The sequence below is a fragment of the Sinohyriopsis cumingii genome, chromosome 1, assembly GCF_028554795.1.
Source record: "Sinohyriopsis cumingii isolate HCF-2022 chromosome 1, ASM2855479v2, whole genome shotgun sequence".
NCBI classification, from domain to species: Eukaryota; Metazoa; Mollusca; class Bivalvia; order Unionida; family Unionidae; genus Sinohyriopsis; species Sinohyriopsis cumingii.
The window spans coordinates 173662358-173685788 of NC_142961.1; the positions used below are offsets into that span (position 1 = coordinate 173662358).

The following is a 23431-nucleotide window of genomic DNA, read 5'->3' on the forward strand; positions in this document are numbered from 1 at the left end:
TTTAGGTCAGTGAATTTGGGTTTCACATTTAGGTATATTAGATGGGCTTGACATTTAGGTCCATCGGTTTGGGTTTTAGGTCCATGTGTTTAGACTTGACATTTAGGTCCATGTGTTTAGACTTGACATTTAGGTCCATGTGTTTAGACATGACATTTAGGTCCATGTGTTTGGACTTGACATTTAGGTCCATGAGTTTGGATTGGACATATAGGCCATTAAATTTGGGTTGACATTTACTCCTATGAGTTTGAGCTTGACATTTACTCCTATGAGTTTGAGATTTAGATATTTAGGTCCCATCCTTTTCACACTTCGGATGTGGAATAAATTTTAAATCAGTCTGATGTATAACTGTTAAATTAGAATTATGATGTTTGAACTTATTTTGTCAAGTTAAAGAGTCAGATCTTGATCTCATACACAAGGTTTCCAAGTACTCAACATAGACGTTTATGCATAATCCTTTTTGCCAGTAAGTAACAAGTTTTCTTTGTTACAGGAAAGACAGGAGAATGTCCAGCTAGAGGCAGAAGTCCAGCATCTGCGAGCAGAAAATGTACGACTTCAGGAGGAGTCCCAGACAGCTGCTGCTCAGCTCCGCCGCTTTACAGAATGGTTCTTCAGTACGATAGACCGGCAGTGACTGCTACAAACAAGAACAGTCTAGGCTAATTCAATGCCAGGGCTAGGCATGGAGAGTCCATCAGAACCAGCTCAGGCATAGTGTCCTTATTCAGAACCAAAACAGGTGCTCCTTACACACCAGCAGCTGTGGCACTTATTTTACACTGCTCTCTGCATTGATGTTGTTAGGAAAGTACAATACTACAGGCAAAGGGGCACCAGACAATGCCTATTTGCCATAACTTGCAGGACAAAAGACCTTAAAGCAAACCTCAGAATTTAGTGCATACGGGTAATTAGTGAAGAAATTGATCCCATTATACATCAGTGAGAAGCAAAAAAGTTAATGGATCATATATTGATATTACAACTGCACCATAACAGAAAATTGGGGTATTTATAGATAACTGACTGTACCCTTACATTATTACAGTATAGTCCCAAATGCAGTCCATTTTTTATTTAAAGAGGAAATGATTTGACCATGTTGGAAAACTAGTGTACATTGACATAGCTATGAGTGCATGTAGATAACACAATAGTGCTAAGTCTCAGATGTGTGACATCAAGCTGGGGACCTATGAGCTGCTTATAGATAAAGATAATACCACAGGACAGTTGCACGGTGCCCAATAATGATGGGTATCAAGGTGGTGCACGCGACAGTGAGTTTTTTTTAGTGATCCAAGATACTTAGCACAAGATACCAGCCTCATACAGACACATATTTTTTATACTGTTGGAGAATAAATATAGTATATTACATAGCAACATATAAAACAGAGACAATTGAGACATGAAAACAACATCTAAACTGAATAGCATCATCATTAGTGTTCATGTAAGTTACAAAGTTAGCCACATCTTTTTTTTAAATAAAAATGCTAACATAGCAGATTGATGAAAGAAGATAAAGCTTCATGAGTTGCAGACAGAGCGCTTACTCTTGGTAGGGACCTGTGGTAGCTCATTTGGTAAAGCATCAGACTCGTAATCCAAGGGTTGTGGTTTGATACCCACCCATGCTAGCCTAGGTTGGCTGCCTCAGTGTGTCATTGGGAAAGGCACCTAGCTCCCATTTCCTCCTCATAATGCAGTCAGTAATGAGTTAAAACAACATAAAAAACACATTTTCTCTTAGAAATTTACCTTTATCATGCTTGTTTACCTCAAATTGCAGATTTTCAGGTGTTCTGTCACTTTTGTAGAGTATAATTGACTTTACCACCATGGGAAATATTATCATTGACTTTACCACCATGGGAAATATTATCATTGACTTTACCACTGTGGGAAATATTATCATTGACTTTACCACCGTGGGAAATATTATCATTGAATTTACCACCATGGGAAATATTATCATTGACTGCACCACTATGGGAAATATTATCATTGACTTTACTGCTGTGGGAAATATTATCACTGACTTTACCACTGTGGGAAATATTATCATTTAGTTTACCACCATGGGAAATATTATCATTGACTTTACCACCATGGGAAATATTATCATTGACTTTACCACCATGGGAAATATTATCATTGACTTTACTGCTGTGGGAAATATTATCACTGACTTTACCACTGTGGGAAATATTATCATTTAGTTTACCACCATGGGAAATATTATCATTGACTTTACCACCATGGGAAATATTATCATTGACTTTACCAACATGGGAAATATTATCATTGACTTTACTGCTGTGGGAAATATTATCATTGACTTTACCACCATGGGAAATATTATCATTGACTTTACCACCATGGGAAATATTATCATTGACTGCACCACTATGGGAAATATTATCATTGACTTTACCACCGTGGGAAATATTATTGAATTTACCACCATGGGAAATATTATCATTGACTTTACCACCGTGGGAAATATTATCATTGAATTTACCACCATGGGAAATATTATCATTGACTGCACCACTATGGGAAATATTATCACTGACTTTACCACTGTGGGAAATATTATCATTTAGTTTACCACCATGGGAAATATTATCATTGACTTTACCACCATGGGAAATATTATCATTGATTTTACCACCATGGGAAATATTATCATTGACTTTACTGCTGTGGGAAATATTATCACTGACTTTACCACTGTGGGAAATATTATCATTTAGTTTACCACCATGGGAAATATTATCATTGACTTTACCACCATGGGAAATATTATCATTGACTTTACCAACATGGGAAATATTATCATTGACTTTACCACCATGGGAAATATTATCATTGACTTTACTGCTGTGGGAAATATTATCATTGACTTTATCACCGTGGGAAATATTATCATTGAATTTACCACCATGGGAAATATTATCATTGACTTTACTGCTGTGGGAAATATTATCATTGACTTTACCAACATGGGAAATATTATCATTGACTTTACCACCATGTTACCACCATGGGAAATATTATCACTGACTTTACCACCATGGGAAATATTATCATTGACTGCACCAACTTGGATATATCATTGACTGTAGAAAATTCAATACACTATCATTGACTAGCAACTATCACTGACTGTACAAACTTGGATATATATCATCTACTGTACCAGCATGGATATAATATCATTTATTGAATCAACTTGAATATGATGGCATTAACTGTACCAACTTTGAAAAAATATTTACTGAACGAAAAAATTGTTTACAATTCTTTTCGCATCAGTTTGATCAGTCCTGTTTTGTAGACTATCTACAAAAATTTCATTGCCTTCCTTCATGGTTCAAGATCATACTAAATTGGTTGAGTCTGTTTCAATGGAATATTTCAGCTATGTGGATTTGATGATAAGAATCCATGAAAAATATATTGGTCTTATTTGTACCAAGATTATATATAATTCTTCACAACTAAGAGAGTTAAAATCCTGTCAACACTGTCAAGATAATTGTGCATTTATGATAGTCCTGTTACGTAAGCGTTAATTTTATTTTGAATGTCTCAGCTGAGATCCTTTAAATTATATATAATTCTTTACAACTAAGAGAGTTAAAATCCTGTCAACACTGTCAAGATAATCACTGAGATCCTTTAAATGGATCCATTTAACACATAGTTGAAGATTCTGTGAATTGTAGCTGTAGTGAGGATATGCCTTGTGTTTTAAATGCATAATTTATTGATCAGCATTTATCTCGACATTAATATATCTGGTTTTCTTGTAAATCCAAGTTATATCATAGAAATGTAAAAACTCTGTTGTTGTAGATGGATTTTAAAAGATGTTATACCATAGTTATTGTGATGTAAGCTTGTGGTGTGGAAGTATGAAGAAGCTGGTGGCTTTTATATGCCTTGGCTTGAAATATTTTTTCATGATGAATTGAGTACCTGAACTGAATGTGTCTAATCTTTGTAAGCTAATGTTTTTCTGTGTTTGTACCGATGATTACTGTTCATGTTTGTAAAATTTTAATAAGCCCTTTTAGATTTAGTTTAAGCAGAATTTGGAAAAATATCTGAGATTTATTTTTGCAGTGAATTTGTTTTCCTTACAGAGAGTTGTCATTTGCTAAATAGATGAAGCCGTTATTCCTCTAGGAATTCACTCCAGGCAGGAAATTATTTATATACTCTGTGATGGTTAATTTTGGTCCATTTTTAATGTGTTCAGAAATAGATGTTTCATTTTTTAATGGTTTTTATCATTACTTGAAAAACTAATAATGAGGTGGTCAAAACAAGCTTGGTTTGATTCTTCAGGATAGTTTTTAAGTCTTCTTGTAACAAAGAACCTTTGTACAGCAAAAAATACTGTCAAAAAGCACCTATTAATAGTAATATGAACTCAATAATTTGAATGGTGTCCCCATTTTTGTGGATTTCATGAATTCTACAGACCACCCCAATAATGGGATCCCCTTTCCTGTTTGTGAATTTATTAAATACAAATAAAAATGTAATTTTTGAACCATGAAAACTGACACCCACAAAAATACATAAATGCATGTATAACATTCACTCGTATAATAATTTTGATTAGGCCACAGATTTAGAAATTTATGAACAATTTAATTTTTAATTCTACTGATCATAGGCAATTAGAGCTTATTGGTTTGGTCTGTTGTTCATCGTACATATAACCGTTGGAACTTATGGGTTTGGTGTCTATGTCCAGTTATTTTTAGTCCACGCACAGCATTGCTTTGAAACTATGCACACACATTAATCTCATGGTCCAGTTTGACAAATGATAATGGTGCTGCTTGGACTTCCAATATATCAACTACTGTGGCCATCTGAAACATCTAGCTATTGCTATTCCTCAATGGTTCTCACTTAAAAAAGTACTTCTGACTAGTTGGTCCTAAATGAACAAAGTGCCAGTTTGATGTTCAGTATGGCCACCATGATATTCCTATATGGATAGTCATATCAGCTTGGGTGTTCGGAAAAAAACTTTTTATCATTTCTAGTTGGGCCCAGAGGAAAATGGTGCCAATCTGCCCAAATTTGCTGTGGTAGCCATCATGAAAGTATTGTCACTATTCCTCTTGAATAGATGATGATCATTAAGAAATAGTTTTCACTTAAAGATTTATGATGTATAGCTGGTCCTAAAAAATACAATGCCAGTCTGATGTCCATCATGGCAGCCATCTTGAACATTTTGTTACTGCTACTCCTTCTTGAAGGGTCGTATCAATATGGAATTTTCACTAAAAGATTTAAATATTTTGTTACTGCTATTTCTTCTTGCAGGGTATATCAACATGGGATTTTCACTAAAAGATTTGAACATTTTGTTAATGCTATTCCTTCTTGAAGGGTCATATCAACATGGGATTTTCACTAAAAGATTTAAATATTTTGTTAATGCTATTCCTTCTTGAAGGGTCATATCAACATGGGATTTTCACTAAAAAATTTAAATATTTTGTTAATTCTGTTCCTTCTTGAAGGGTCATATCAACATGGGATTTTCACTAAAAGATTTAAATATTTTGTTAATGCTATTCCTTCTTGAAGGGTCATATCAACATGGGATTTTCACTAAAAGATTTGAATATTTTGTTAATGCTATTCCTTCCTGAAGGGTCATATCAACATGGGATTTTCACTAAAAAAAATTTAAATATTTTGTTAATGCTATTCCTTCTTGAAGGGTCATATCAACATGGGATTTTCACTAAAAAATTTAAATACTTTGTTAATGCTATTCCTTCTTGAAGGGTCATATCAACATGGGATTTTCACTAAAAGATTTGAATATTTTGTTAATGCTTTTCCTTCTTGAAGGGTCATATCAACATGGGATTTTCACTTAAAGATTTGAATATTTTGTTAATGCTTTTCCTTCTTGAAGGGTCATATCAACATGGGATTTTCACTAAAAAATTTAAATATTTTGTTAATGCTATTCCTTCTTGAAGGGTCATATCAACATGGGATTTTCACTAAAAGATTTAAATATTTTGTTAATGCTATTCCTTCTTGAAGGGTCATATCAACATGGGATTTTCACTAAAAGACATTCAAAATGGCTGCAGCATAGCAATCAGCTTGTTATCCCAAATGGATGCCTATATCAAATTTGTATCACTATGAATGAATTCATGGTCCTGTCAGTTTTCACTGAAAGAATTTGTCTAAAATGAAAATGGTACTGATCTGTCATATTGAATGGGGTTTTAACCAGAAAACTTGTTATGATATCCAGTTGGTCTTAATTGAAGATGGTGCTGATCTGACATCCAATATGGCTACAACATAGAAATCATCTTGAAAATCTTATGATATTATTAGCACTACTCCCAAATGGATGATATCAGCGTTTATTTAAACCAATAGACTTAAAATACCTTGTTGATCCAAAATACATATGGTGCTAGTCAGACATCTAATATGGCTGCCACAATGACTGGCTTTAAAATCTTACTGTCACTACCCCATCCCCATTGTTGATCATTATGACCTGTTGTTTTCAGTAAGAGTTCTAATGATGTCTACATTGTTGAAAATGAAAATGGTACCAATCTGACATCCAATATATGCACCACAGCAACCGATTTTGAAATTTTTGATAATCATTGAAGAATATCAGATATTATTTCAACAGTTGCCAGTAAAAAGGTAGAAATCATCATGTATTGAATTGCCGTAAATTCTTTTCACTCAGTTAAGCATCGGTCCTTTATCCTTGAACTATTGTTGTGAGATTTAACATTTTTATTTAACAGACTTAAGAAGCATGTACCTGTACATAACTTTTCATAACTTATTTCATTTTACTCAAATACTTGTGCCTTTTATCAACTACATTTTTTTGTGGCTTTGAAGAGCTGTTTGTAGATTTTTGTTTCATTTTACTATAATTGTATTGAGTAAGAAGGAAAAACTTATATGGAAAATATAGTAATGTCACTATTATTAAATTGCATATTTCCTCTTACTTTGTTTCTTCAGACAAAGACATTTATTTGTAAGGCAATATTTATTATTATTTAATGACAATTATAGCATTCATTTCGTCATTAATGATTTAATCATTGAGACCTTCCCACTATGTAAATGTCACAATAGCATATTGATAAAAACCAATGTATTTAAGTGATAACTCAAATCTAATGTTTCACTGCATCTAAATATTATTCATATGTAAGATATTAAATTAAATAAGATAGGAATACAGTCCTAAATACTTACATGATAAATATTCTTATGGAAAAAGAAGTCATGAATATTTCTTGATATTGTTCCATCTTTCATATTCGTATCTACAGCTGTCTTTAGTAGATTATCCTAGAATGTGTTGCATGTAAGGAAAATTTATTGGTATGCCTCCATTTTCTATGCCCTTTTTCTTGGAAAGGAGATGGCAAAGTAGATGAAATGTGCAAATAATACAACCATGGTGTGTCAAGGCCCTTTACTCCTGTTGCCTCGGCACTAAATGCCCTACTTGTTTTGCTGTGCTGTAATGCACCAAACTAAACAGAATAGGGTAGATTTAACTTTAACCACACTTTAAATAGTACTAATTTCAATTATGACTCTGTGTAGTGTTATTGAAATTTATAGAATTATAGGTACTCAGATTTTAGTTTTCTAAATAATGAAATATTTTTTTATTATCATTTTTTGATCTAATTAGACATGAAGTCAGTAGGAGTAATATTCCATACTAGATAAAATGTTGATAATTCTCTGTTAAAATGTTAATAAGTAGATTTTTATATTTTAACAATAATGAAGTTGTATAAGTATGCAAGAGGATCAATTTGCATATATGGTAAATAGTTCAGAGTTTTTATTTGAGAAAATTCATAACTCATTTCATTCCGCCATACAGTTTAATGACCTATTGTCTTAGTCACATTAAAATGTACATAATTTTGAAATTGTGTGCTATTAAGAACTTTCAAACCTATTTAATATTGTTATTTTGTTTCATAGTTTTGTAGAATGTCTTGTATACATGCCTTTGTGACTTTTATCCCATTGCCAGTAGCATGGACTAGGCTACAAAACTAATTTGCAACAGACTTCAGTCTTCTGTATCTACTCTTGACCAAAACAGATCCATATTTACTATTTTTGTAAGCCATGGCTAATTTTAGTCACGCTGCTGGTTGTCACATGATTTCCTTCAGGCACAAGTCCATTATTTGTAAGTGTGATAGTCAGTCATGTTCTTTTCTCCTGACCATTAGGTTCCATTAAGTTATGTAAATCCATCTGCTGCACTGTCAGGATATAATTAGTAGAAACACAGCAGCAGAACCTACATGACCTCTTGTCTTCATTTGGATATTCATTATCATCAGAACAAAACAAATAATAAAAAAATCATATATCTGATGTTTTTGTGTTGTGTTTACAATATAGTCTTAATCACTTAAAAAAGGTGTTGTACTGGTGCAGATAGTGATAAGCCATGATACTGAGAGGGAAAACTAGTATTACCCACATACAAAACATGCATAGGACACATGGGTTACATAAAACATGCATATGACACCTGGGTTACACAAAACATGCATGGGAAGGACACATGGGTTATATAAAACTATGCATAGGAAGGACACATGGGTTACATAAAACATGCATAGAAAGGACACATGGATTACATAAAACATGCATAGGAAGGAGACATGGGTTACATAAAACATGCATAGGAAGGACACATGGGTTACATAGATCATGCTTATGACACGAGTTACATAAAACATGCACAGGACACATGGGTTACACAAAATATGCATAGGACACATGGATTACATAAAACATGCATAGGACATGTGGGTTACATAAAACATGCATAGGATATATGGGTTACATAAAACATGCATAGGACATGGGTTTCACAAAACATGCATAGGACACATGGGTTACACAAAACATGCATAGGACACGGGTTACACAAAACATGCATAGGACACATGGGTTACACAAAACATGCATAGGACACATTGGTTACACAAAACATGCATAGGACACACGGGTTACACAAAACATGCATAGGACACATGGGTTACACAAAACATGCATAGGACACGGGTTTCACAAAACATGCATAGGACACAGGTTACACAAAACATGCATAGGACACATTGGTTACACAAAACATGCATAGGACACATTGGTTACAAAAAACATGCATAGGACACATGGGTTCATCAGATCTTAAACAAGTTCCTTAATGAGTAAAATTCATGCATATTAACAAGGTGATCTTGCACTTGATTGGTTAATCTTGTTATCACTATTGAGGCCATATTTCTGGTTTAATTCTGATCAAACTTGGGTTGTGTGCACATATTGTGAAGTTCATAAATGAGCATGATAATGAGCAGAATCCAGGCATATTAGTCATGTTGTATATAATTGGCTATGTTTCCACTCTAGATGCCATATTTCTGATTTGAATTTTATCAGATTTTTTAAATTTATTTATATTATTTAGATCTTGAATGAGTTTGCTAATCAGTGAGATCTACACACGCTAATAATGTGATTTAGCATTCAAATGACAGCGTGTTACCTGTCTGAAAGTCATATTTCTGGTCTGATATTGATCAAACTTGCAATGCGGACTTGCATCATCAAGATCTGTGATGATACTGATGTATGTAGTAGTAGTACCTCAGTGCAATAATGGTTCTATGGTGTTTGATGATCCATGCATACAGAGATGACTTAGATCCATGCATACATAGATGCCCATTGCCAACGAGAGAAATTAGGGACTAGGGGATAAAAATGAGTGATTTTATATAAAAATCAGGAACACTTACTGCAGTGAGGACAAATTCCATGTGGACACCAGATTATTGATAAAATCATTTCCAAAAACATTTAAAAGCATGCCTATGTACAGTTATAATACACAACTGAATTGTTTTTTAACAGTACACAGCCCTAACTTCTCTTTAAATTCACTTGTCCTGTAAACTGCTTGCTATTGTTAGCTTTGTCAGAAGCTCCTTGTCAAAGATCACAGCAAGCACACCGCATGTTAATTCTTTGTACTTTGCGTCCGATTCTTACGTCATCAATGAGTTCAGTAATTATCATCTGGTGCCAAAGATTTGATGAGCAAGATCCATGCATATTAATGACGTAATCTTATGTCTGATTCTTGCATCATCCAGATCTCTGATGAGCTCATTTATGAATGAATTCTATGCATATTGATTGGACAATATTTGCATCTGATTGGCTGAGCCTGTTACTATTCCAGAGGTCATTTTGAAAAAAACTGAATGTATGCCTTAGTCATCAAGATCTTCTTCAGGTTAGTTATTGAACAAGATGCATGCATATTATTGAGTTGATTGATATTTATAGGTTACTGAATTTGTATGGGAAAATATGAACAAGTTTTTTTTGGCTGGAATACTGCACAACCTTGGGAGTGCAGTATATCCTTCCGAAAAGAGTTCATATTTTCCCATACAAAAGATGTAACCTTTTCATTATATCATCATTTTTATTATATGCTCATTTTTTTAACTACCTAAGGCTTAATAATAAAATACATTACAAGAAACAGTGTATTTGATTTATGCTTTATTACAAAATAAATTCACAACCGTAGATTCTTCAATACACAATAACAGTATTCATGTGCACTTAGCTCAGCCCACCGACCTTTTAACTTCATAGCATACTGTGCACTCAGTCACTCATTTGAAAAATAAATCCCATTTTGCTCTATCTGAAATTAAAATTTAAAGTCATATTATGAATGACTGCGCCATTGAACAAAGTTCCCAGCTGGCCAGGAATGGAGGAATTGAGTTATGTCAATCCTGCTAAATTTTGATTATCTCCTTTTGTGTGTTTTCCGCACGATGTACTGGTACATGTGACTTGAGGGACTGGCATTGACAGCAAGCTGCATAACTGTTTCGGTTCTGCCTTGGATAATTTGGAAGCGTAAGCTGGAAGAATATGAAATATAAATCTAAATTCTCAATAAGATGCTGGATTCACGGCACATTTCTGATATCACATTCAGTCGCCTGCTTTGTTGAAAGTTTCTTTTGTGCTTCTATGAATATATCGACATTTTCAACTTGGACATCTCTACTTTCAAATGGCTCAAACAACTGGTTTACTTCATCCACGGACAAATAAAATAAATCAAAAGTGCTGTTTGTTTACAATAGAAAGTAGTTCCTTTATGCACGTGAATGCTATATGTGTATTAGCACGAGGGTTCAGTATCGGGTAATACTGCACGATTCTGACAATGTAAATTACTGAGTTGATTGATATTGCATATTACTGAGTTGATTGATGTGGCATCCGACTGAGTTGATTGATATTGCATATTATTATATGCTCATTTTTTTCCTCGTTAACTTGACATTGTCAGAATCATGCAGTATTACCCAATACACATAAAACATTCACGTGCATAAAGGAACTACTTTCTATTGTAAACAAACAGTGGACACAGACGCCAGTACTTTTGATTTGTACACAAATCATGTACACTCGCGTAAGAGGTTCTTTACGTTGTGGTTGTCTAAATTTGTTTCTGAATGAACTAAAACAGATGTTTCGTGGACTGCCACATACCAGCTGCTTTGGCACATTCTGCATTGATACAATGTTACGGATTTAGGCTAGCTACAGTATATAACAGATGCAAGATAATGTCCTTACAAATAACATACAAGTGACAAGTCATATACTCTCTTCTTTAGCTGGTGATAAGAATGGCAAAATAAAATAGTTTTACAGTTTTATATCCTGAATTTCCTCAAAATGTATTTTCTTAATTCTGCAAATCTGAATTACATGAGCCGTGTCATAGGTTTTCAGTCTGGATTACACATTTTGAAATTGTGCTGTAATTTCAATGATAAGTGCAATTGCATCCTCCTTACTGCATTCAAAATGAAATAAGCATTAAATTCCATAGCGTCTTTTTGATAATTGCAATTGAAAGACTTCATATTTTTCCAACGTTATGATTTCAAACATTCAATGACAGAAACAGAAACACATTTGCAGATGTAAACACGCTTCTCCTGCCCTGCTTCAATTCAATGTATTTCATGTATAATTTGCACAGATGAATCCAGTCCAAAATCACAAACTTTCATCAAATAGAAACAAAATACCAAAATATATTCCTTCCAGATCAAATGGAAAAGTTGTTGCAATGCGCATTCATTAACAATATGACTGCAAAAATTTCAATTTTAACTAGACGTGCCATTTTCTTTCGAAAGTTATGTCAAGCGCACAAGTTCAAGTTTATCTGGGCAGAGTTATGTATGCATTAATAATGATGTTGTTGTGTAATGATAAATCTGCGCTTGTGTATTTAGTTTGGAATACGGCATACATTCATTTACTTTGTTTCTTATAGTGTATTTTGTTTATATAAGTAAGCCTTAGGTAGAATAAGAAAATGAGCATATAATAAAAAGGTTACTGCATTTGTATGGGAAAATATGAACTCGTTTTGTCGGATGGATATAATGCACTCCCAAGGTCATGCAGTATTCCAGCCAAAAAACCTGTTCATATTTTCCCATACAAATTCAGTAACCTATGATTACTGAGCTGACTGATATTGCATATTACTGAGATGATTGATATTGCATCTGACTGAGTTGATTGATATTGCATATTACTGAGTTGATTGATATTGCATATTACTGAGTTGATTGATATTGCATATTACTGAGTTGATTGATATTGCATCTGAGTTGATTGATATTGCATATTACTAAGTTGATTGATACTGCATATTACTGAGACGATTGATATTACATATTACTGAGTTGATTGATATTGATTATTACTGAGTTGATTGATATTGCATCTGATCGACAGAGTTTGTTACCACTAAGGAAGTCCTATTTCTGATTTGATTTTTGATCAAACTTAAAATATTGGCCTATCATTAAGATCTTGGATAGGTCCAATACTGAGATCTATATTAATGAAGTAAACTTCCATCTGATGAGCTAACATGTTACCACTTTGTCGTGTTCCTCATTTTTAAGAGCTATACTGTCCATCCATCCATAAGTACAAGTTAATTATCGCTACTCCTCAAAAACTACTTGGATGGTTGCCTTCAAACTTTACACACACACATTCATCCCATGGTCCAAAATGAAAATGCTGCTTGGACATCCAATATGTCCAATAAAGTGGATATTTTAAAAATCTTATCACTAATCCTCAGGAATGGGCGGTCATATCAACATGGGGTTTTAGCTAAAAGGCTTCACAACACAAATTGTGCCCATTCAGCAAATATGGACACCAGTGCAACTATCTTGAAAATGTTTCTATTATTACTGAATGGATGGTCATATCAGCATGAGGTTTTCATTAAAAGATTTGTCTCTAGTTAGTCCTAAATGAAAATGGTGCCTATTTGACATCCAATATGGCCACCACAGTGACCATCTTGAAAATCTTATTATTGATACTCCTCCTGTATGGATGGTTGTACCAGCATGATCCTTAATAAAGTGATGCCGTCTGACATCCAATATGACCACCATAGCAGCCTTCTTAAAAATTTTGTTATCACAACTCTACTTGAACAGAAAGTAATATTGACATCGGGTTTTCACCCGAAGGCTTCTTACAATGTCCATTTAGTCTTGAATGGTACCAATCTGAAGTCCAATATAGGCACTACTGCATCCATCTTGAAAATCTTGTTATTGCTGCTTTAGGAGGGTATATTGTATTTTGAAAATATTGTTATCTCTACTTATCCCAAAAAGATGACTATATATCAACATGGAGTTCTTATGATACCTAGTTGGTCCTAAATGAAAATGCTGCCAGTCGTACGTCCAATATGACTGCCATTATGACTGGATGACTATTATGGCCAAATGTCTTTAATAAAGTCTGCTTTGTCATCAATGAAAATGGTGCTAAGCTGAAATCCAATGTGTAACACAGCAGCTAATTTGAAAATTTTATCACAGAAGAATATTAGAAATTATTTCAACACTCAACATTTAAAAGTTGGAAATGGTCTTATCTTTTATACCTGGACATTTATTTTCTTCACCCAGCACCATTCCCTTAAAGTAAATATATGTATTTGTCATTCAAATCTTGTCCTATTTCAATAATGAGCAAAATCAAATCATATTGGCTCAGCATTAAGAGGTTAGTGGTCGGCCTGGTGTCAGGATATGGTGAGTGGGTGGTACATAATGCAGCATGTCTGTGGCATGATGACCCAGTGCTGGACATCACTATAAACTGCCACATAGCTAAGCTTATTTATTTATGATGTGCTGTTGCATATGATTGGCTAATCTTATTTATTTATGATGTGCTGTTGCATGTGATTGGCTAATCTTATTTATGATGTGGTTGGCTAAGCTTATTTATTTATGATGTGTTCTTGCATGTGGTTGGCTAAGCTTATTATCACTCAGAAAAGTCATAATTTTCATTTGATTTTGTTCAAATTTGAAACATGGGCTTGTATCAATGGGGATTTTTGAAACTAAGTGGTAATAATCTATACTAATGATCTACAGTCTAATTGGTTGAACTTGGTACCACAGCTGAAGTCATATTTTTGTTTGTTGGGTTGATTATCATCAAGATTTTGTATGACTACAGTTATGAACAGACACCGGCACATATTAATTATAAATTTAACCTTAGTAATCATTTTTATCAGGATAGTAAAAATGGTAAAATCAACATGATATAAAGTTTTGGAGATTGCAATACTACATGAGCCTGCTTGGTGAAATGGTCAGTGGCTTTAACATTGTTCAGATGGGATTGTTTTGGTTGTTGTTCAGATGGCATTGTTTTGGTTGTTGTAGGCCTCAGTTTTCTAACTCTTCTGATGAGACTAGGAGAGCTTGCACAAAGGTCTTTGTTATCTGTCTGTAAGTTTGCTGTTATCACAACTCCTTAGCTATTTGGTGGACATCTTAAATTTTTTTATTATCACTTCTCAATGAATGGTCAAATCAAATGGTAGCCATCAAGCATCAAATATGGCTGCCACAGTGCCCCTCTTTAAAATCTTGCTATTGCTACACCAGAATGGAAGATCATAATGACATGGGAGTGTCACCAAAAGACCTTATCATGTATACATTTGACAGAATAGAGAAGTCCACTTATGACAAATTTGGTCAGGAATTTCGACTCCAACACAGAGGATTTTCATTATGTCCTTGACCTTCTTATCCCAATGCGGACCCAAAGATTAGGTCACCAAGTGAATAGAAAGCTTTTGGGCGATTTCTGAGTTGGGGTACATTATTTTGACTAGATCTGAAAAACTGTATGCTGCAATAAATATTCAACTGTAAAGTTAGCAAACAGTGTCATGGCATGAATATCTTTATCCATATTGATATAGATTCCATGAACATGGATTTCAATGATGGCATTTGTTGTTCTTGCTTGATTTGTTTTCCTGAGATGGGGTTTTTGCAATATGCTTTACTAACATGGGGTTTCTGCATGATGCATAATGTCATTCTTGACATCATAGCAGATTTTATAACCAACATTTTAGGAGGAGCAATATGTTATTCATGTCCTTTGAACTTGATTCCAACCACTGAAGTTACCGTTTCCATCTGTCGTTGAATTTCATGTGACTTTCAGTTGCATAGATTTTGGTATTTTAGTATTGTGAGAAAACACAAGCTTAGACATCTTTATGCACCATCCCGGTATTATGTCACTTGAGTTCTATTGTAATCCAACTGTAATCCATAAACATGTTTAATCCTCACCAAATTGATTTTGATTACCTATGGTGAAGACTCTAATCCTTCTTGACAACTTTAATCAGCAAAGCAGAACCTCCTCTATGGAGAGAATTAAAAAATTGTGTTTTATGCTGAGTGAGATCTTTAGTCAACCAACCATAATCAATCAATTCCTTTAATCCCTTATCCAACCATAATCAATCAATGCCTTTAATCCCTTATCCAACCAAAATCAATCAATTCCTTTAATCCCTTATCCAACCATAATCAATCAATGCCTTTAATCCCTTATCCAACCATAATCAATCAATGCCTTTAATCCCTTATCCAGCCATAATCAATCGATGCCTTTAATCCCTTATCCAACCAAAATAAATCGATGCCTTTAATCCCTTATCCAACCAAAATCAATCAATGCTCTTAATCCCTTATCCAACCATAATCAATCAATGCCTTTAATCCCTTATCCAACCATAATCAATACCTTTAATCCCTTATCCAACCATAATCAATCAATGCCTTTAATCCCTTACCCAACCATAATCAATCAATTCCTTTAATCCCTTATCCAACCATAATCAATCAATGCCTTTAATCCCTTATCCAACCATAATCAATCAATGCCTTTAATCCCTTATCCAACCATAATCAATACCTTTAATCCCTTATCCAACCATAATCAATCAATGCCTTTAATCCCTTATCCAACCAAAATCAATCAATGCTCTTAATCCCTTATCCAACCATAATCAATCAATGCCTTTAATCCCTTATCCAACCATAATCAATACCTTTAATCCCTTATCCAACCATAATCAATCAATGCCTTTAATCCCTTACCCAACCATAATCAATCAATTCCTTTAATCCCTTATCCAACCATAATCAATCAATGCCTTTAATCCCTTATCCAACCATAATCAATCAATGCCTTTAATCCCTTATCCAACCATAATCAATAAATGCATTTAATCCCTTTGGAATTACTTTTGATCACACACAGTATAATCCATGTTCACAAACTTCACTGAAGCCAACTGACCCTGCCAAGAGAATCAATGATGTTTATTATTTTATGCATTAAAATTAGCAACTAAATTGGCCTGTCCTAGTTTAGTCTGTTCACAGTCACATAATTACAGATGGTATTACTGTAAATATACAATACTGGAAGCAGGATTTGAAAAAGGAAAAAAATTCAATTTTTCAATAATAGTTTTGCATAGTGAGGGACACAACATCTTATTATGAAAATTCTTCTGGCATTTAGGTTTACATGTACATGTGTACTTAGTCATAAATGAAAATGCTACTGATCTGAAATTCATGGTGGCCATTTTGACGCTCACCCTCCTGAATGAATGGCCATACTGACCAGGTTTTCACCACGTCTTCTTATGATATCAGTTTATCCATTAGGAAAATTGCACTAATATGTCATCCAATATGGCCACCATTGTAGCCATTTTGAAACCATGTTATTGCTATTCCTCTTTAATGGCATCAACATGTGTTATGACTCTCTGTCTTAGCTAAGTAAAACAAAAAGCACAAAACTACAAGTTTAGTAAAATTCAACAAATAACTTATTTCCCTAAAATAAAAGGTGAACATTTAAATAGACATTACAGTTTTGTAAATTAAATCCCAAAAGTCCTAAAAGTTTTATCACAATTCCACAAGTATAGAGTTTCAGATAACTTCCAATGGTGTTCCAAATGAAGTCCAATCTGAAATGTGGTGATCTGGAATGTGGTGATGTGCTACAAGTATTAAAGTTGCTTATGTGCCAACAGTCTTGATGTATCACAATGATATAATCAAAAATGTCTCTAAACAATTTCACAATAATCCCCAAATAGTGATTTAGTCCTCAAGTCAAAGAGCTCTTTGTAATTCCAATGAATAGTTTAAATAAATAAATCCTCTCCAATTACAACTAACCACAACTAAAAGATTGATTCCACTAGACAGATATTAGGAAAGGAACGTGTAATGCTATAATATACAATCTTAATACAAAACCCTGATGAGAGAAATCTATTAGTTTGGCGGGAGGTAAATATTTCTAAGATTATGGTCATTTTAAAACAAGAATGGTTTCTACACAATAACATTAGTTTTACATCATATAACTGGGCCAAACTTTGTGGATAGCCTGCAGTTAAAATAAAAAAAGAAGCCTATCAATTTCTTGGGGCATGAAGTTCAAGGTTACTGTAACTAAAAATGGTTTCTGAACAAAGTTCTAAACCACAAATTTAAGTCAAACTTCAAAGATGATTTGCACCGTCTTGTGTGAAAGAAACCTATTGGTTTGGGTGTTAAAAGTTCAAAGGTCTAGGTCAATTAACTGAAACAAGACATGATTTCTGTACATATATTTAAGTTCATTAAATTTGCGCCTGTTGCTTCAGTTATTGACACCTCCGAAGTTGTTTGGAAACATCCTGGACTACTTTGAAGATACACACATCAGTAGACCACACAGGAATGGATGACAAACAACAATTTTTGACACTGAAGTGTGAAATGTTTTTGACACTGCAGTGTGGAATGTTTTTGATTGATCCACCTCAGATCTTACATGCACCAATAATGCATTTAGGACTTTTGTGTTTCTCAAGTAACAAGGGTTGCTGTCCTTCCTATAATTGGAAGTTTGGCCAATATCAGTATGTGAGAAAGCTTGCCAGTAGCTTCTCGAGGGTCGGTGGTTCTTTCCGGGGATTGCCCGGGGTTTACTCCACCATTAATACTGGCTGCCATGTATAGCCTATCTTGTGCTGAAAAATGGCGTTGAACCCTACAACAAGAGCAACAACAATAATTGGAAGATTTTGTCCACTATACAGAAAAAAACACAAGTCCACTGTATGCAGACACTCATTGGACACCAACCTGACCTTCCAATATAGCATTATACTGATTGCAATGCATTCATTCTTTCTTTCATTCATGACTTTGCCAACAGAGACATGCTGCAATACTTGGGGGTTTTAGTCCTGGGCGGGTTATTGTCCTGATACCCCACTCAATGTAGCATTTGATGAAGAGTAAAAATCTACATAGTTTCATCACTTCATTTAAAACTGCTTTAAAGTTACAAAGCAAAAACAATTGTGATGACTGAATGGGCAAATAGGTGGATACAAGTTCCCACACATTATATTTATGGATTGATGTTATCCATTCATCTGTTCCTTATGAAGTTTGCTTCCACATAATTAAAGTTCTCCACATCTACAGCTACCAACCTTTCAGGATGGCTTGCACTTGAGGCAAAGAAGAACCCTATAGATTTTGGGTCAAAAGTTTTAAGTTCAAGGTCACTTCCACTTGGGGAAGAAAATAATTTCTGTGTAATAGCTTGAGTTCTCCACCTACAGTTACCAAATTCTATGGATGACTTCCACTTTGAGTAATGAAGGATCTTGTAGATTTGGAGGTCAACAGGTCAAGGTCTCTACAATATACAGTTACCACACTTTGTGGACGATGTACATTTGATGCAAGTAAGAATGATATGGATTCCAGGTCAAAAGGTCTGACACAAAGAAAAATGGTTCCTGCATTTGATTTTGAAACCATCTACAGTTATCAACTCAAATCCTATTGGGTTTAAGATCAAGGTCCCTTTGAGTAAAAAAAGAAATATCATTTTTGTAAAGTAACTCAAATTCTCCACCAATTAGAGTTAACTTTGTTTGCACCTGAGACAAAGAATAAACCTATCAATTTTGGAGCAAAAAATCAAAAAGCAAGGTCACTGTGACTGATGGAAATAATAAGGTTTCTGCAAAATATCTCAATTTCTCCAACATCATTAGTTGCCAATATGTGTGGATGCCTCGCACTTTGCACGTGGAGGAATCTTCTCAATTTTGGAGTGAAAAGTAAAAGATCAAAGTCACTGTAACTGAAAAAAAGAATGGTTTCTGCACAATAGCTTGAGTTCGTCACCATCAACAGTTACATTTTGTGGCTGGCTTGCATATGGGGTAAGGAAGAAAGTTATAAATTGTGGTGTTAAAGGTCATGGTCACTGACAAAAAAAAAAGTATAGTTTCTCCACCATCTACAGCTTTCAAACTCTGTGCAAGGATTGCACTTGATAAAGGAAGAAGCTGATCAATTTGGGGTCAAAACATCAAACATTAATTTGTGAAAGAAGAAAAATGTTTTCTGCTCAATAATATTAGGTACGCATATTACATATACATGGATCAAATTTGGTGGGTGGCTATCACTTTATATGTAAAAAAGAATCTATAGGTAATGAAGAATCCTATTGATTTGAGGTTCAAAAGGTCAAAAATCAGGGCCACTGTGACTTAAGAAAGAAAAGTGGTTTATTTATAATAATACTACTCCTACAACACAGACCTGGACCAAAGTCTATGGATAGTCTGTAATAAAAAGGCATACCGATTTTGGGATTCAATGGTCAATGTTGTCACTATGTCATGTTGAGGAAATGGGAACTATGTGCCATTCCCAAGGACACACTGCTTGCATGGCTTCAAAATTTTCATTTATAATGATAATGAAATCCTTTCTTAAGTTTTGCAGAACTTGTTTTGTTTCTTTCTGTCATTAAGTTTATGACATAGAATCTTAACAGAAGTTGGGGGCTCATTTGGGATATGAATTTTTAAATTTTTTCAGAGAAATTGAAATTTCTTTTCAAATTTTAATTTATTCATTTTTGACAATTTCTATCCCTGCTATTTTGTTTTTACATAGTGACGCAACAATCTTTTGCAATGTCATCAAAGGTGGAGAGTTTTGTTTCCGGTCCAACCCAGGAAGAGTTAGAATCTTTGACAGTAGAATTGCAGCTAGAAAGATGGAATCGAGTTAAGAAAGGTTCAAACAGAAATGACACAAATGGAATTGAGCTAAGAAAGGTTTCAGATAGAAATGATACAAATGCAAGGAAAAAGAAACAGAGTGGCAACTGCAAATTCAGAAAAAAGAAAAAGAGATGCAAATGAAATTGCAAATACAGAGAGAAGAAAAAAGATGGAAATGCAGTTGAAATTAAAAACATTACTCCACTACAGGTTTTGATGTTTTTAGAAATATCATGTTAGTTCCCCCTTTTCATGAAAAAGAAGTAGATCAATAGTTTTGCATTTCGATTAAAAACAGCTGCAGGTTTGAAATGACCAAGAGAGCATTGGACTTTGTTATTACAGAGTGTACATTTTGGCAAAGCAATACAAGCAACTACTGATTATGAAGTGGTGGTCAAGGAATGTATCTAGAAGCTTATCAGTTGGTACCAGAGGCATATCAACACAAGTTTAGGAATTGTAGAAAAGCAGAAGACCAAACCTATGTTGAATTTGCATAGCAATTTGATAGGTGGTGTGCATCTAAGCAGTTAAAAAAAGATTATAACAAACTTAGACAACTCATATTAGTCAAAGAGTTCAAGAACTGCATCCAAAGTGACATCAAAATTTACCTTGATGAACAGAAGATACTCTAGATAACATTGCTCGTACAGCTGATGATTATTCCTTGGCTCACAAAGTTTCATTTGTCAATAGGTTTTCCTCTCAGCAGATGGTTATTCAGAAACTAAATCAGTCTCAAGCAAGTACTAACAAATTCTAATCTGGTAAAACTAATGAGAATCCAGTGTCTGATAAGACTGATCAGAAATCCTTATTTCTTCCTACATGTACTTACTGCAGGAAAATAGGGCACATTATTTCTGATTGCTTTAAGTTGAAAAATAAACAACAGATTAAAGACAGAGCATACCACTCCGGTGGCCTAGTGGTTAGAGCATCCACCTCAGATGCAGGAGGTCATGGGTTCAATCCCCTGCCAAGTCATACCAAAGACTTTTTAAAAAATGGTACTAACAGCTGCCTCGCTTGGCATTCAGCATTAAGAGGTTAGTATTAGGACTGGTTGGCCTGGTGTCAGGATAATGTGACTAGGTGGGACATCATGCTACATGTCTGTTGCATTCTGCCCCAGTGCTATACATCACTAAACTGCCACATTGCAGACATCGTAGCGATATGACTGAGACATTGTTAAAGCTATGTTAAAAATCCAAATCACAACCACAACCACAAAGACAGATCAGTTATAAATGCGCATGTTTCTCATCGGTCAAGGTATGGCAAAATTGTTGATTCCAAGCCTGTAAAACGGAACCCTTACAAGCAGGAATGTTTAAGAAAGGAAGTTGAATATTTGCTGGAGAATTACTTTATTAAACCAAGCAAAAGTAACTGGAATTCACTGTGTATTATTGTGCCAAAACCAAATAACTCTTTCTGTATGTGCACTGGCTACAGAAAAATGAACTGTCACCAAAACAGATTAATTGTCAATACCAAGAATTACCAAAAATTGATGACTGAATTGACAGAATTGGAAATGCAAAATATGTCACAATTTTAGAGGTAGAGCAATAGAAATTTCAGCCTTTGCAACTCTACATGGACTTTACCAATACAAAGTGATGATAATATCTGCTATAGATGGCTGTGATGCATACAATGATATTATTATTTACAGGGATTCCTGTAAGGATCACCTGGAAACTTTCTGGAAATTCTTCATTCACTTGAGTGAAGCAAATTTGAATTTTTTTTTTAATTAAGTAACATTAAAATTTATACAGAACTTTTCACTGATTTATGACTTTCACAGAACTTTGTCAAGATTATTCTGGATTCACTTCATAATACTGTAAGTTCCTCTCACATTTTCATTAATAACTTTGATAATTATATTCGCTGCTGAATTTTACAAAACGTTTTGCTTTTGCTTCTACTGCCACTTTGTTCATGACCACTGAGTCTTAACGCAGGACTAAAAAAGAAATATGGTTTCAGTAAAAATGTTCAGTTATCAGCTGTGTACTTTCACTAATGTAAGTGGATGACATAATAAACAACATAAGCCAACTGATGTGACTACCTTTTCACTGGCATGTAAATGATGTGACTACCATTTCACTGGCATGTAAATGATGTAACTACCTTTTCACTGGCATGTAAATGATGTAACTACCTTTTCACTGGCATGTAAATGATGTGACTACCATTTCACTGGCATGTAAATATGTAACTACCATTTCATTGGCATGTAAATGAAGTTATGACTACCAATGCATTGGCATGTAAATGTTGTTATGACTACCATTTCATTGGCATGTAAATGATGTGACTACCATTTCACTGGCATGTAACTGATGTGACTACCATTTCATTGGCATGTAAATGATGTAACTACCTTTTCACTGGCATGTAAATGATGTGACTACCATTTCACTGGCATGTAAATATGTAACTACCATTTCATTGGCATGTAAATGAAGTTATGACTACCAATGCATTGGCATGTAAATGTTGTTATGACTACCATTTCATTGGCATGTAAATGATGTGACTACCATTTCAATGGCATGTAAATGATGTGACTACCATTTCACTGGCATGTAAATGATTTGACTACCATTTCACTGGCATGTAAATGATGTGACTACCATTTCACTGGCATGTAAATGATGTGATTACCATTTCATTGGCATGTAAATG

General features: G+C 34.3%; 1 protein-coding gene across 3 annotated transcripts in view; it reads left to right on the forward strand.

The window, feature by feature from the left end:
• Positions 1 to 8469, forward strand: part of LOC149808399 (signal-induced proliferation-associated 1-like protein 2) — a 210271-nt gene extending 201802 nt beyond the window's left edge. For all 3 annotated transcript variants that reach the window (XM_089976661.1, XM_089976669.1, XM_089976678.1), the window contains one exon: positions 503 to 8469. In XM_089976661.1, the coding sequence (XP_089832787.1) occupies positions 503 to 646 (144 nt within the window). In that variant the 3' untranslated portion in view covers positions 647 to 8469. The remainder of the gene's footprint in view (positions 1 to 502) is intronic.
• The last annotated feature ends 14962 nt before the right edge of the window (positions 8470 to 23431 follow it).